We start from the raw sequence: 13,273 nt of genomic DNA on the forward strand, positions 1-13,273 counted from the left end.
GATCAATAATTTTTAAACTGTATCAGTTTATTTGTTTTTTGTTCTCAAATATTTTTTATGTTTGGCTCAACGATGATAACAGTAAAAATAAAAATATAACAATAAATATGGTAACAAATGCTCAAAACCTGGTGTATATGCACGATTTCCAATATCTCGTAAGTCCAGTCATGGTATAGAGATAATTTTGTTTTGTATGATCATATTAATTTTATATATTATATTATATTTTATATTTAAATAATTAGTATTACATTTTTTTGTTTTTATGGTTATTTTGTCAATCAAACAATAAACACCTACATCTAAGGACCAAGTTAATCTCATACGAATTATCTGCTGCATATTATTCCCGCAGTGTCTAAATACTGAAGTATATAAAAAAAAATCACTATGCATATTAAATACTACTAGTAGACATTATTCCATGATAAATCGAATATCGATAATAAAATCTTTTTGATTTTATCAAGTCCCTACATGACCGTTTTCAAAAAAAAAAAAAATAAATAAACCTATAATAATGCACAGACAAAAAAGAGGCTTACATTCAGAAAAAAATGCTACTGCAATATAGGTAACATTTACACTTTTACGGCCTTTTAATACCGTAACAAATCTAGGTATTTGAAAATCCTATCTTTGAGTACTTTATTTTAGTACTTACCCACTTTATATTATCTTTTTATGCGTAGCTACCCACTTCCTTAAAATGTCAAATAATCAGAATTATAATAAATAACGTACTGCGATTCAAGCATGCGAATGGTGTGACCTGAATGGTGAGGCAAATCACTTCGTATAATATACCTGCTACGTTATAAATTATTATAATATGGTATCTGATAATAATAATAAATTCGAGTGATGTTTCACTGGTTGGTGGGAAAGGGAGGGAGCGGCCCCGCGGTATATGTGTACATAATAATATGACGAATGTTCGATGAATGCGTCTTACGAGGGATCTCCGAATACAAAATACACACACATGAGCAATTCGCGAACACTCGTCGAGGAAACGGTCTCCTCGCGCCCACCGAATCAGACTCCGTCAGCGTAATACGTGAACGAAATACCAGATTTTATTATTACTATTTTTTTTTCTTTACAGCGAATAAAACAAACCGGACGTGAGATTCGCCCTTATCACGGACCGCAATACATAGAATAGACGAGCACTGATTACATGATTTTTCACAGACGTCGAACGGGGTGACGGCGACTGCGGGATTATAAACCCCGTGCCATCATCCCATATAAAATAAAAATTTATCGAATTGTTTTGTTTCCGTCTATCGATCCGACGCGTGAAATGAAATGCCAATAATATGGTCGGTGGTATAGGTACCTACTCTCTAGTCTTCGTCGTCATCCTACAATATTATACGTACCTATTATATAACCTATATGTATTATTTTTCAGCTCTGAAAAATGTTTATTTCGTTTTCCGTTGTTCCAACGAACATTTTTGTTATTATTATTATTGACGTTTCACTTGACAATATTCGATGCATAATAATATGTATAATAGTAAAATTACCAAATACATTATACCTACTCGTGTAACAATGGGTATTGCTTTCTGGACACGTATCATCGATGACGATGATGATATCTAAAAGTTGAGCGCGTGAGCATCGTAATGTCACTATAAACTTTATTTTCTCGACAATAATAATGGTATTGAAATATAGTCATCGTCATTAAAAAAATATTATTATGATACTTATACAACCGTAATACTAAACAATCAATACTAAATGTGGGCTTATCGGATGTCATCGCGTTATTTTCCTGATAGTCGCTTAATTTGTTCTGTCTTAAATACAAACTTAAAATAAAATGAATATATATTATGATCACTCGCTAGTACTTTCTCACAGGTGGTAAAAAAAAAACCGTACGAATTATTATAAGTGGATGATGAAGTAAAACTAACGTCCCCTTAGACGCTTTTGTTGCCAATAATAAGCTAACTTGCAGACCGTATATACAATTATACGAAACGATATAAGTGAATTATAGACTATGATAATAAACCATAGATAACTATAGTTTATCTCGATTCGTGTCGTAGATTTATTATTTTTCGTCACATGTATGCAAATATTACGTGCACATAGACGTGGTATCATTATTATGACCGCATAACAAATGGTGGTTAAGACCATCATATGAGATAGGCCCTGTACCAGATCTGTAAATTCAAATATAGGATTCACGAAGTACCTGGTGGTAGTTTAAAGTATTGTCTGCAACTATAGTATATAATAACTATGCGTCTATGCATAATGCTATACAATTTATTAGTGCACGCGCATCGATCTCTCAACACTTAAATTCCATTTATTTCGACATTTAATGTTAGTAATATAAGCAGGGCCGGTCTTTGTGGCCATCATTGCGGCCATAGCAAGCTTGTATTTAGATCTTTCACTCGTGTCGTATATGCTTATAATAATAAAAGGGTGATGTGAAACCTGCAAATAGGGATTTATGCTGTTTGACGCCCAAATTTCGAAGAGAAAAAATTATTAATATTCAAACGGATCCGTCACGACATTATTGCTATCATATTTCGCACAACGTGTCCTGTCAAATTTAGCAGTCCGTGCGTGTGCACGATAGACACAGCCTGTAGGGTTTGACTTATGAATTATGAGTAATGACTATTATCATTATTATTATTATACAATACTATTTCCTATATTCAATTTTTCTAATGACAGACAAATCGAATGCCATCGTAATAATAATACTCTCGTCGTTTATAGTTTTACGTCGTGTCACGGCGGTATATCCGGCGATTTCGGTGCCTCGCATAATTGCACAAAATGTCCTCGCGAATAATAATAATCGTATGCGGCTGGTATAATCGCCGGAGAAGGAATGCGAGGCAAAAGTGTGCGCGAAAAAGAGAGAAAGAGAGAGAGAGATACAGAGAGAATAGTCGATGATTTATACGTCCACGCCCGAGCGTCACGCAACCTTTTAAGCAATGCGTTTTCTGCGCTCGATTTCAGCCGAGTTGGTATTAATTACTTTCGGTTTTAGGTGCTTGGAATGTGTGCACAGTACACTACAGTATACACACACACACGCGCGCGCAGAGGTATATACGCACGCACACTCACATCAATTTCATTATTAAAGTCGGCATACCGTCGCGTTGTTATTATATTTTTATAGAGCTCCGTTGTCGCAGTGGCGCCAGTGGCGGCGCCCGTCGGGTCTACCTTGATAAAATATATTGCATGATTGTATAAATAAATAAAAATAAATGTCGGTTTAGTTAGGTTATAATACCATAACTACTAAAAACATTAGTTTCCAAATATCATTACATCGTATTGTGAAAAACGTGTTTATTTTTCAAAGTTCAAAAGAAATAAAAACTTCAATAACTTCGGGTGTGGCTTTAATAAATTATTACGCAGTTTCGGCGAGATATATAGATTGAACTAATAAAATATTATGAATATGATTTGATGTAACTGTCAACCGCCGTTATATTGCAGCGTGACCCACAGGATGCTAAATGCTAAATGGATATTGGATTTAAATAATAATAATAGAATATAAAAACGTTGCCGGTGGATGCTTCGCGAAAATAATAAATCCGCACGACAACTATAGGCTACAATATAGTTCTGGCGCCGCCGTCGACGGAGTAATGTATTGTCGTTATTATTATTATACGATTAAATTGTTACGATTTACGATATAATATTTTATAGTATCACGACACATTCGGCATTGTGAGGCCATAAAAAAAAATGTATATAATATAAAAAAAAAACGCGAAAAACGCACCCGAATCGATTTTTTACCGCAGCACAACGAACGATGGCCGATAACAAACACGATCGTATAATGTAATATTCGCACGCATTTGGGTGTTGTGGGTGGGGTGTAGATGGGTGTGTGTGTGTGTGTTCCCTAACCGGTAACTATTCGAAAAGTTTTTTCCAAAGTGAAACTCATTCCTACTATACGCCGAGCGGCATTGTTCGCAGGCAGAAAAAAATAGCCAATATAGTTTGTATTTTCGATCCTTTAAATCAAGTTACCGCCGAGACTCGGTATATAGGTATATGTTATAAACTAGCTATGTTGTAGGTACCATGCCTACCATGGGTATATTATTATATTAAGTTATTTTCGTCCTTGTCGCGCGGGTTTCTGCATCTGAGGTGATTCAACCCCCCTCCCCCACGGATGCAAATCATATAATTATCACCCTATATTGGGTTTCCCGCGATGATTTACCCATTGCGATATCTCGCGAAATAACGGAGATATCAAAATTCTGGTTTTGTAATAAGACTCACCTCGCAGAGATAAGAACTACAATTATTTCTTATTTTAATTTTTTGGTAAAAAATTTAAAAAAATATATTTAATTATTTCCAAAAAAAATCACCATTATAGCCATTTTGTAGAGTTTATTTTTCGGAAAATATTGACGTTTCAAAATTTTATTTTCGTTAATTTCCTGATTTTTAAGTTTTTTTTTAGTTTCGAGAAAAATTGCGAGTTATTTAATACCGTAGTGTTATAGTTGTTAAACATATGTGAAACGCCGTGTCGCGCGTAATGCCGGCCGAACGAATTCAGTATGCCTATAGTTATAATCATATTTTATTTCTTTATAACTAGGAAAAATATTAAAAATTAGTAAATTAATAAAAATAAAATGTTGAAACATCAATATTTTCAGAAAAATAAACTCTACAAAATGGTTATCTTTAATATTTTTGGAAATAGTCAAATATATTTTAAAAATTTTTTACCAAAACATTAAAATAAATTAAAATAAGAAAAATAATTGTAGTTCTAAAGTTCTTATCTCTGTGAGTCTTATAACAAAACCATAATTTCGATACCTCTATTATTTCGTGAGATATCGCCATGGGTAAAGCCTCGCGGAACACCCTGCAGTATACAGGGTGATTCTTTTATCAAACAACATTCATATGGTATCACCTAACATACACCTATAACACACAAACACCACCCAAAAACTCCCAACTTTGGGAGGCTATATCTTTAATCAATTACTAATTTAAACGTGAAAATTCATTGAAAAAATAGCCTTTTTAGTTTATGAAATTTTAAGTATAGGTTCTCATTTGAAAATCAAAAGTTGATAATGATTAACCTGATAAATATAAAGGTGAAAATATTTAAAAAATATATAGTTCTAGAACAAGATGGTTCTAAAATTTTGAAAAAAGTCATTCGTTTTTGAAATAATGAGTGTTGTTTGATAAAAGAATCACCCTGTATAGTATCTATATCCCCGAAAAGCTTGGTGAGTTTTTGATAAGACGATTAAGCTAGAGGTCGGTAACCTTTTTGATGCGTCAAGGGCCTAAAAATTAATATAACATTTTTCACGGACCACAATTCAATAATAAATTATTTTATTCCAAACAAAAATGTATATTCATGTCAAATTTAAGTTTTTTTTTCAAGTCCCTATAACTCTTGGGTTAAATTATTTAAAAAGGTATCTACAAACAAACAGCATTTTAAATCGGAGTTTCTAGTCCATACTTTTTTAATTCGCGATTTTTTTTACACAATCTATACATTTTACTAGCGAGCCACATATAATTACAATGAGGGCCGCGGGTTACTGACCCCTGATTTTAAGCTATATACTCCCTTATGTCCGTGCAAACAAAAACGTTTCTCCGGTATTATGAGTAATACATAACTTCACGTGGAATAAAAAAAACAGTATTTTTTATCAATTATGAATGCTTTTGAGAAATATAAGGCAGGTAGGATCTATAAACGGATTTTAATTTGTGGTCGGATTTGATTTACCACCAAATCGAAATGATGAAGCCATATAACATGATAGAGACTATAAGAATCGTAACTCACTTATACAATGTGTCGATACAATTTCTCACCGTCAAATATTTATCTAACAGGATTTTATATTCAAAATATTTAATAAGGCTTATTATTTGCTTTAAAAAGACTTAACAAATTCGTATCGATAAAAAATTCTGAATACTTTTCAGTATAGACCGTCGTTGATAAGAATCTGATTTGGTGAGAGGTCGAATTATTTGAATCCGATTGGTGGGGGAATCAGAGTATATTATGTGTATACACTGTATGTACCTACACAATATACCCCTGCGGCTAATAATGATATAATACAATTTATTGTACCTACGTAAATATAATATAATTTTATATTTTAAACGTAGCTATAATCGTTATAATATTAATTTTATTCTATTAATGTACCTATACCTCTATACCTATACCATATACGATAATTATTAAATTTAATATTTTACTACGTACCTATATACAATAACAATATTAAAATACCTATATTGATATGTTTATGTTTTTGTCATTCGTAGGCAACGCCAACAGCATATTTGACCGGAATCCCTGGCGCGAGTACCCAGGTCGGAAACACTTACACGCCGTACTTTAGCGCCGCCGGCCCGTTGATTGGACCGACCACGATAATCACGTCAGACCCGAACAATCCGCTGGCCATGGCCGTGCAGCAGACAATGGTTACACAACAGAAAATGCCTAGGAACGACCGTCTAGACGTTAGTAAAATATAAAAAGCAATACCCTTTTTCACCATACCTAGTCCTATTATAGTATCATCTTTATTAATTATTTAGGTATATTATACTATACCTACTTTTGTATACTAATAATTATCAAAAAAAAAAAAAAAAAAAAAAAAATGCAAGCATGACCGCGAGATCAAACTATAATATTATCATTATTATACATGATCTTTTAGCAAAATATTTTTTTTCCTTTCTTACATTTTTTTTACTAGCTAATACAAACGTATTACTCTTAATACGTGGCGTTGATTTTGTTATTTTTTATACATTTATTAGACTATATATTATTATTACTATATTATATCGTTATTATCACCAGTCATATTTATATATACCTCTACATAAAAGTCTCATATATATATATATATATATATATAAAGGGTGTAACAGAAATACAGAAATACCTGACAAAAAAAAATATGCTAATTCAACGTATGACGAAAATTGTTAATATTACATGATAAATAAATAATTTCAGAAATATACTCACGTCAGCAAATTCTCAAAAATCATATTTTTAAAAAAGTTATTAGGTGAGTTCAACATTAATTTATCCAAAAAAACATTGAATTTTAAAAAAATTCTAAAAAATAAATTACTTGACTTAGATCAAGTAAGTTTTTACCATCAAAATTATTTTTATAATCGGATTCGCAAATTTAGTATTAAATAAACATAAAAAAAATGCATTATACATGTAGCGCAAGGGTCATTTAAAGAACAAAAAACTTTATTTGAACAAAAGTTATTTCAAAAGTCAGTTCTATCTGTTATTACATCTTGTATACATATATATATATATAATATTATTATATGCGTACTTCTAATACTTATATACTACTTCTATAGTAGGAACGTAGGTACACATAAGTACTTACCTAATAATACTAATGAAAATTAATAACACTATATAGATTTCATAGTGCCGAGTGATTGTTGATTATGAACATTTATAACTTTTGTATGGCTAAACAAACTCGCATCAACCGATGGACATTTTGTTTATTTGATTATTATTATTATTATTATTATTATTATTATTATTATTTTTGAACTTTTAACATCCTCGTAGATTTGTACGATGCCGTTGGCAAAGTTATGTTTCTATTGCTTATCTGATAAAAATCGAATTACCTTTAATGCGACAAAAGTTTTTAAATTTAGCGCACACCTTTTATTTCTTTGTCATACTAATATATACATAATAATATTATTATAACTATACCTACCTATACTATTGTTACTGCGACTGTCGTGTGGCTATTATAAAATTACTTTTTACTTTAACATGCGTATCACGAGGATCTGAGAAAGGCATCGCGGACAGATAGATTTTATACAATATCAACTTAGCTCTGTGACCCATGCCATATAACCTAATACCATAATTATAATTGCACCAACGTCTTAAGTGCACCTCGATAATTCGATCCTGTTGTATACGTATTATTAGCACCAATCGAGTCAAAATGATTAGTCTAAAATCTAAATCTAAATCTAAAATTCAATAATTTATTATTCATTTAATATTAAAATATTACGTTTTGTAGTAGGTACTTTCGTATAATACTGCATGATTATTTTTTAAGTAAATCTTATCCCGGAAAGCGTTCGTAAGGTTATCGTTTTATTTTAATTTTATAGTAGAGAGATTGATAGTCAACATAATTTTCCTATTACCTACATACTATTCGGACTATTCTGTACATTTTTTCGAATAATATTAATAATATTAATATTAATTAAAAGTTGAAATCACTGTAAAATGAGTAGAGAAAAGTTGTAGTCGAAATAAATCACACTGTATTTCAAGGTAAATCGATATAGGATCATAAAATTACTCGTAGATAGTTTACTCATTAATATGCAATTACAGTTGATTGCTTTCTCGCCAAAATTTAATTTACTCGTGATTCTGAGATATATTTCCCCATTTCTAACTATAAATCTCTCTTTTTCTCTTTCTCTCTGTATATATATATATATTTTTTTTTTTATTTATATATTTGTCAAGAATTGTTATAATTCCTAAATATGATTAAACGACTTTTGATAAATTTGTAAATCATAAATAACATAGTAACTAAAAATTATCTTAAACTGGCTCGGCAATAATTTAGAAATAAATTCAATTGCTGTTCGTAGCCATCATCATTTTACATTATACATACAATTAAATGAGTAATCTTATAATGTATAGGAGAAACAAAAAAAAATCAATATTCAATCGCTATATTACGTATCTACATGTCGTCACAAAAAAACATAATTTTTACAACACACCTTCATCAGTTATATTCGATTGAGCTCGTAAAAATGTTTTTTAACATATAACGCCCAATCGTATTATACAATAGATTGCAATAATAACCGACAACTACTGTAAACTTGTTTTTTTTTTTATCACATAAAGCTAATCGATAACGAACTAAACAAAAAAAAAATAAAAATATTAATCACAACACGCAGTAATACGCTACTATACACCTATACTAAACGTTTCACGTAATACTATAAAGTTAACTTTTTTGAAATTCCTCGGAGTATACATAATATAAATTGTTATAATATTATAATGGTATAATGCCGCGAAACGGAATAATTTGTAAACTGAAGCCAACGACAATAATATAATTACGCAGCAACTTACGTTTTATATATTACGAAATAGGTCATGTCTACCTACACTGACACACCACGGATATAGCAACACCCTCCGTCGGCATGAACTCCGGTCCGGCTTATTTACGTGACCCTGGGTATGCTGACTCGATACACGTGATATATAACCCACCAATTTATTTTGGCATTAGTAACTTTTTCCGACCCGTAACGTTTGAATTGCAGTGCAGCAGATAGGGAGGGTCGCGCGGCCGAGGCTGAATCTGTTGCCCGGGCCAACGACGAGCAACACATAGATATTTGTATTGTTATCACCGTGCTCTTATGCCGACCAGAAATCCTATTCCCACCATACCATTACCCGAGTACCAACAACTAATAGTAATTAATCGACAAACCTCTGAGCGCTGATACCTGGATCTGTGCGTGTGTGTGTGTGTGTGTGTGTTGAGGGAGGGTTATTTTTAAAGTATCCTCCACACACGATTCTTTTCCATTTGGTCTGCTACTTCAACCATGGATTTTGTGGTCACGAAAAAGATTTATAAAAACGACTTTAATTAGTTTTATCCTATTAACAATCAGACGTTAGCGTTAAAGCTCATCTATAAACACCGCGGGGAAGTTGCACAGCTTATAGCATAGTTGGTTTCGAAATGGGTGTTGTGTTAATTTGAATTCGATTTCAGATCCCCCTTGGCTTGTTATTATTAAGATATAGTAACACATATTTCGCGTACCATAATTTATCGGTAAAACAAATACACATTTAGGTACACAATATAAATATACAATATTGTCGACTTTCTGCATTCCAATAAAATATGATTCCTCCGCCTTCGGGAGGACGGTCGTATTAATTCCAGTTTTTTGTACTCGAACAATAAAAACATACACCTATTCAGATACTCGATATACATGGCAATCTTTAATTTTTATTTATATATATATATACCTATCGATTGATTGGGTGTTAACGTTTTGAACAAACTTTCCATATTTTTATTTCATATTATTATTTAACCACAGTTATCCATTATTCAGTGATCATGATTTTATGGTCGTGCTAGGTTAAAGTAACATTGTCAAATCCTGTCACGCGTTATACATTTTCGGCCTCAGCTTGTACCTGTGTAATATACAATACATACCTATGTTATATAAATATATAATATATATCCGTTCACCGTACACGCCTATACACAATATTAATTCTATGTTCAATAAGCTATACCTACATATATAACCGAGTAACTGGAAATATATTGATCCGTTAAACGATGTAATACCTATATAAACAAGCAGAACCAATACTGAAAATAATATGACAAATCATTGGTGGCGAGTGTCAATGCACAAGACGAAAAATCGTTAATTTGGAAACCGAGATGTGAAACGCTATTATTAAGACGTGTTTATTGGCTTGCATTAATAATAGTTGGAGAGAAGATGTTTTAAAATTGAAATAAGAATAGGTATATTATATCTCATTAAGAAACAGCCGGCGTGGTTATAAGGAACAATTTAAAGACAAGGACGAGATTTAGTGCACACGAGTGAGTCGTGTAGGTTTGTAAATTTAATCTACGAATAATGTATCAAAATTAATGGTGGCTTATTAAGACAGTATACAAATAAAAAATCGTTTGAAACTGATTGTCAGTGCCGTCGATGCCATGACTTGTTTCACATAATTACATAATATTATAAGTATTGTAAAATATAATATTGTATTGTGTATACTGTATACAATATTCTGTCGACTTTTTAATCGTGTGAGTTCACACCTTCGTATATCTGAGCTGCCGAACAGCAGCTGCAATATATATTGTTGCCGTCCTATCGTTAATTAATAATAATATTTTTCTTCGTGCCTATATACCCGCTGTAATACGGTACAGAGTGACTGCACACGGCGCCCATAATACCATATTGAAAAAAGCACAGAAAATAATATTTTCAAAGCGATTGTATGTTATAACAATAAGATAATGTGTGCTCGACGTTCGAGTTAAAAATCAACCCTCGACCGTGAAGGTCTTTTAATTTCAGCAGTGCAATATGCGTATTACGCAATACGAACATAATAAAAAATAATGTTCGCTCAGTGTGGTTCCACCTCAAGAATTATCGCGACAAGAGTAAAATACCGTTAAAAAAAAATATGCATACACGCACTTGGAGAACTTCCTTTCATCATTTATTATAACACGTGCCACGGCGTCACATTAACCGTTTAGGTTAAGAATATTAATAGCAAATTAAAAATACCGACGACCATACATTATGCATTATGCGGAAGGACCGTCAACGTCGAGGGTCGCAGAATATACACATATATACACACACACGCGCTCGCACATATCCAATATACATATAATGTATGAGATGACCAATTAACCCGGGTTTAATTAAAACGCCATCAGATCCCATCCTGAACAAAGAACGACAAAAACGACGACGACATACGTCGTATATTATGTATTGCAGTATACGAACGGACTTGCGTAAATCAAATGCGAGCTTAAACCAAAGTGATTGTTCATACACGCGGTGGCGTATGCTCACACTGCAGTAGTAGCGTGAGAGTGTCTTTAAAGAGACTGTACAACGTGTGAGGATAAAATATAACCATTAATGATATATAAATATAATATTATCGGGTTCGTGTTGTTATCATTACTTATTCCATTCGATTACTGCAGTCGACAAATTATTCAAACCAACCTCTATAATATACCACCGCAGTCTGAATGTTTAAAAATATAATAGTTAATGATATACCTATATCTACATAAGTCTCGTGACGACCTATCGGCGATCATAGCAATAAGAGATGAATTTATTGTTGAAGAGAAAAAATTGCTATCAACAAGCGCATCGTACCTATCAAAGATTTGAAATTTGCACTGCGACTTGCGAGTGTAACTCGTGATTAATACCGTTTATAGCTTATACATTTTATAGGTATATTTAATTTGATACATTATTAAAATGTTTCGTATAATATATATTGATTATGAAGATTTTATTGAAATGCTAAAATTAGTATTTAATTTTATACTAGGGAATACTTATAATTATACTTTATTGATTATTAATTAATAATAATTTTGGTTTGTAATCGATTTAAATTTTAAGAGCGGAAAGCGGATATTCTACGTGACTAGGTATGTTACGGTCAGTGATACGACGCTGACACATTGAGTGAACCCACCGCGGCTAAAACCAATTATTACGCTTATTTATTAGTGTATTAATATAAGAACGTTTAAAATATGAACTTGATAAATTTAATAACCTAAGAATAACATATACATATATTATACATGTGTGTTAATGAAATATAAATAAATTATAACACTAATATATTATATAAGTGATAATGAAAATAATAATTTGTGATATTTGTACCTAATATGTAAAAATATAAATTTGCTATATTGTAATCGGAAAAAATAAAACACCTACCTAATCGTCATTAATTAAAATATAAACATTTAAAAATCAAATTTTGTCCGAATGTTCTAATTAATTATCTTAGACAATAACAGCCAAAAGACATAATACCTATATTTCCCATTCATCTGGATAAGATAAAGATAAAAATATACCTACCTATCTAGATTAGCACAACACAACAATTACGGATAACTGTTATAATAATACATGATTATTTTTTTTATATAATATACAAAAATATCGCTTGTTCCTTATTTGACTATTAATAATTATCTAATGGTTAAATATTCCGTCACATCTGTAACGAACAACTCCTGAACATCGAGCCCAAGGGAATAACTTTCTTTATCGTTGCAGCGAAGTGCAAGATAAACAATATTATTGACCATAACTCTGAAATTTTAAGGTTCAATTTTGTTGCGAATTCCGTTTTATACCTATAACAAGGTACCAGATTTTAATTTAAAACCGTGTTTTTAAAACATTGATTGTTTGGTCGCCTTATACTATAGAGTGAACCCAATGTGGCAATGTGCAGTTTATTATATTTTCCATCCAGTATTTC

At 31.6% G+C, this 13,273-nt stretch overlaps 1 protein-coding gene across 3 annotated transcripts in view; it reads left to right on the forward strand.

The window, feature by feature from the left end:
- The window catches only part of LOC149054019 (protein muscleblind-like), a 183,975-nt gene that overhangs the window by 157,321 nt on the left and 13,381 nt on the right, over nucleotides 1-13,273 (forward strand). For all 3 annotated transcript variants that reach the window (XM_089230689.1, XM_089230687.1, XM_089230688.1), the window contains exon 5: nucleotides 6,394-6,594. In XM_089230689.1, coding sequence (XP_089086815.1) covers nucleotides 6,394-6,594 — 201 coding nt within the window. The remainder of the gene's footprint in view (nucleotides 1-6,393; nucleotides 6,595-13,273) is intronic.

Source organism: Diuraphis noxia, unplaced genomic scaffold (assembly GCF_037042655.1).
Source record: "Diuraphis noxia isolate RWA-SAM2 unplaced genomic scaffold, SU_Dnox_SAM2 contig0013, whole genome shotgun sequence".
NCBI classification, from domain to species: domain Eukaryota; kingdom Metazoa; phylum Arthropoda; class Insecta; order Hemiptera; family Aphididae; genus Diuraphis; species Diuraphis noxia.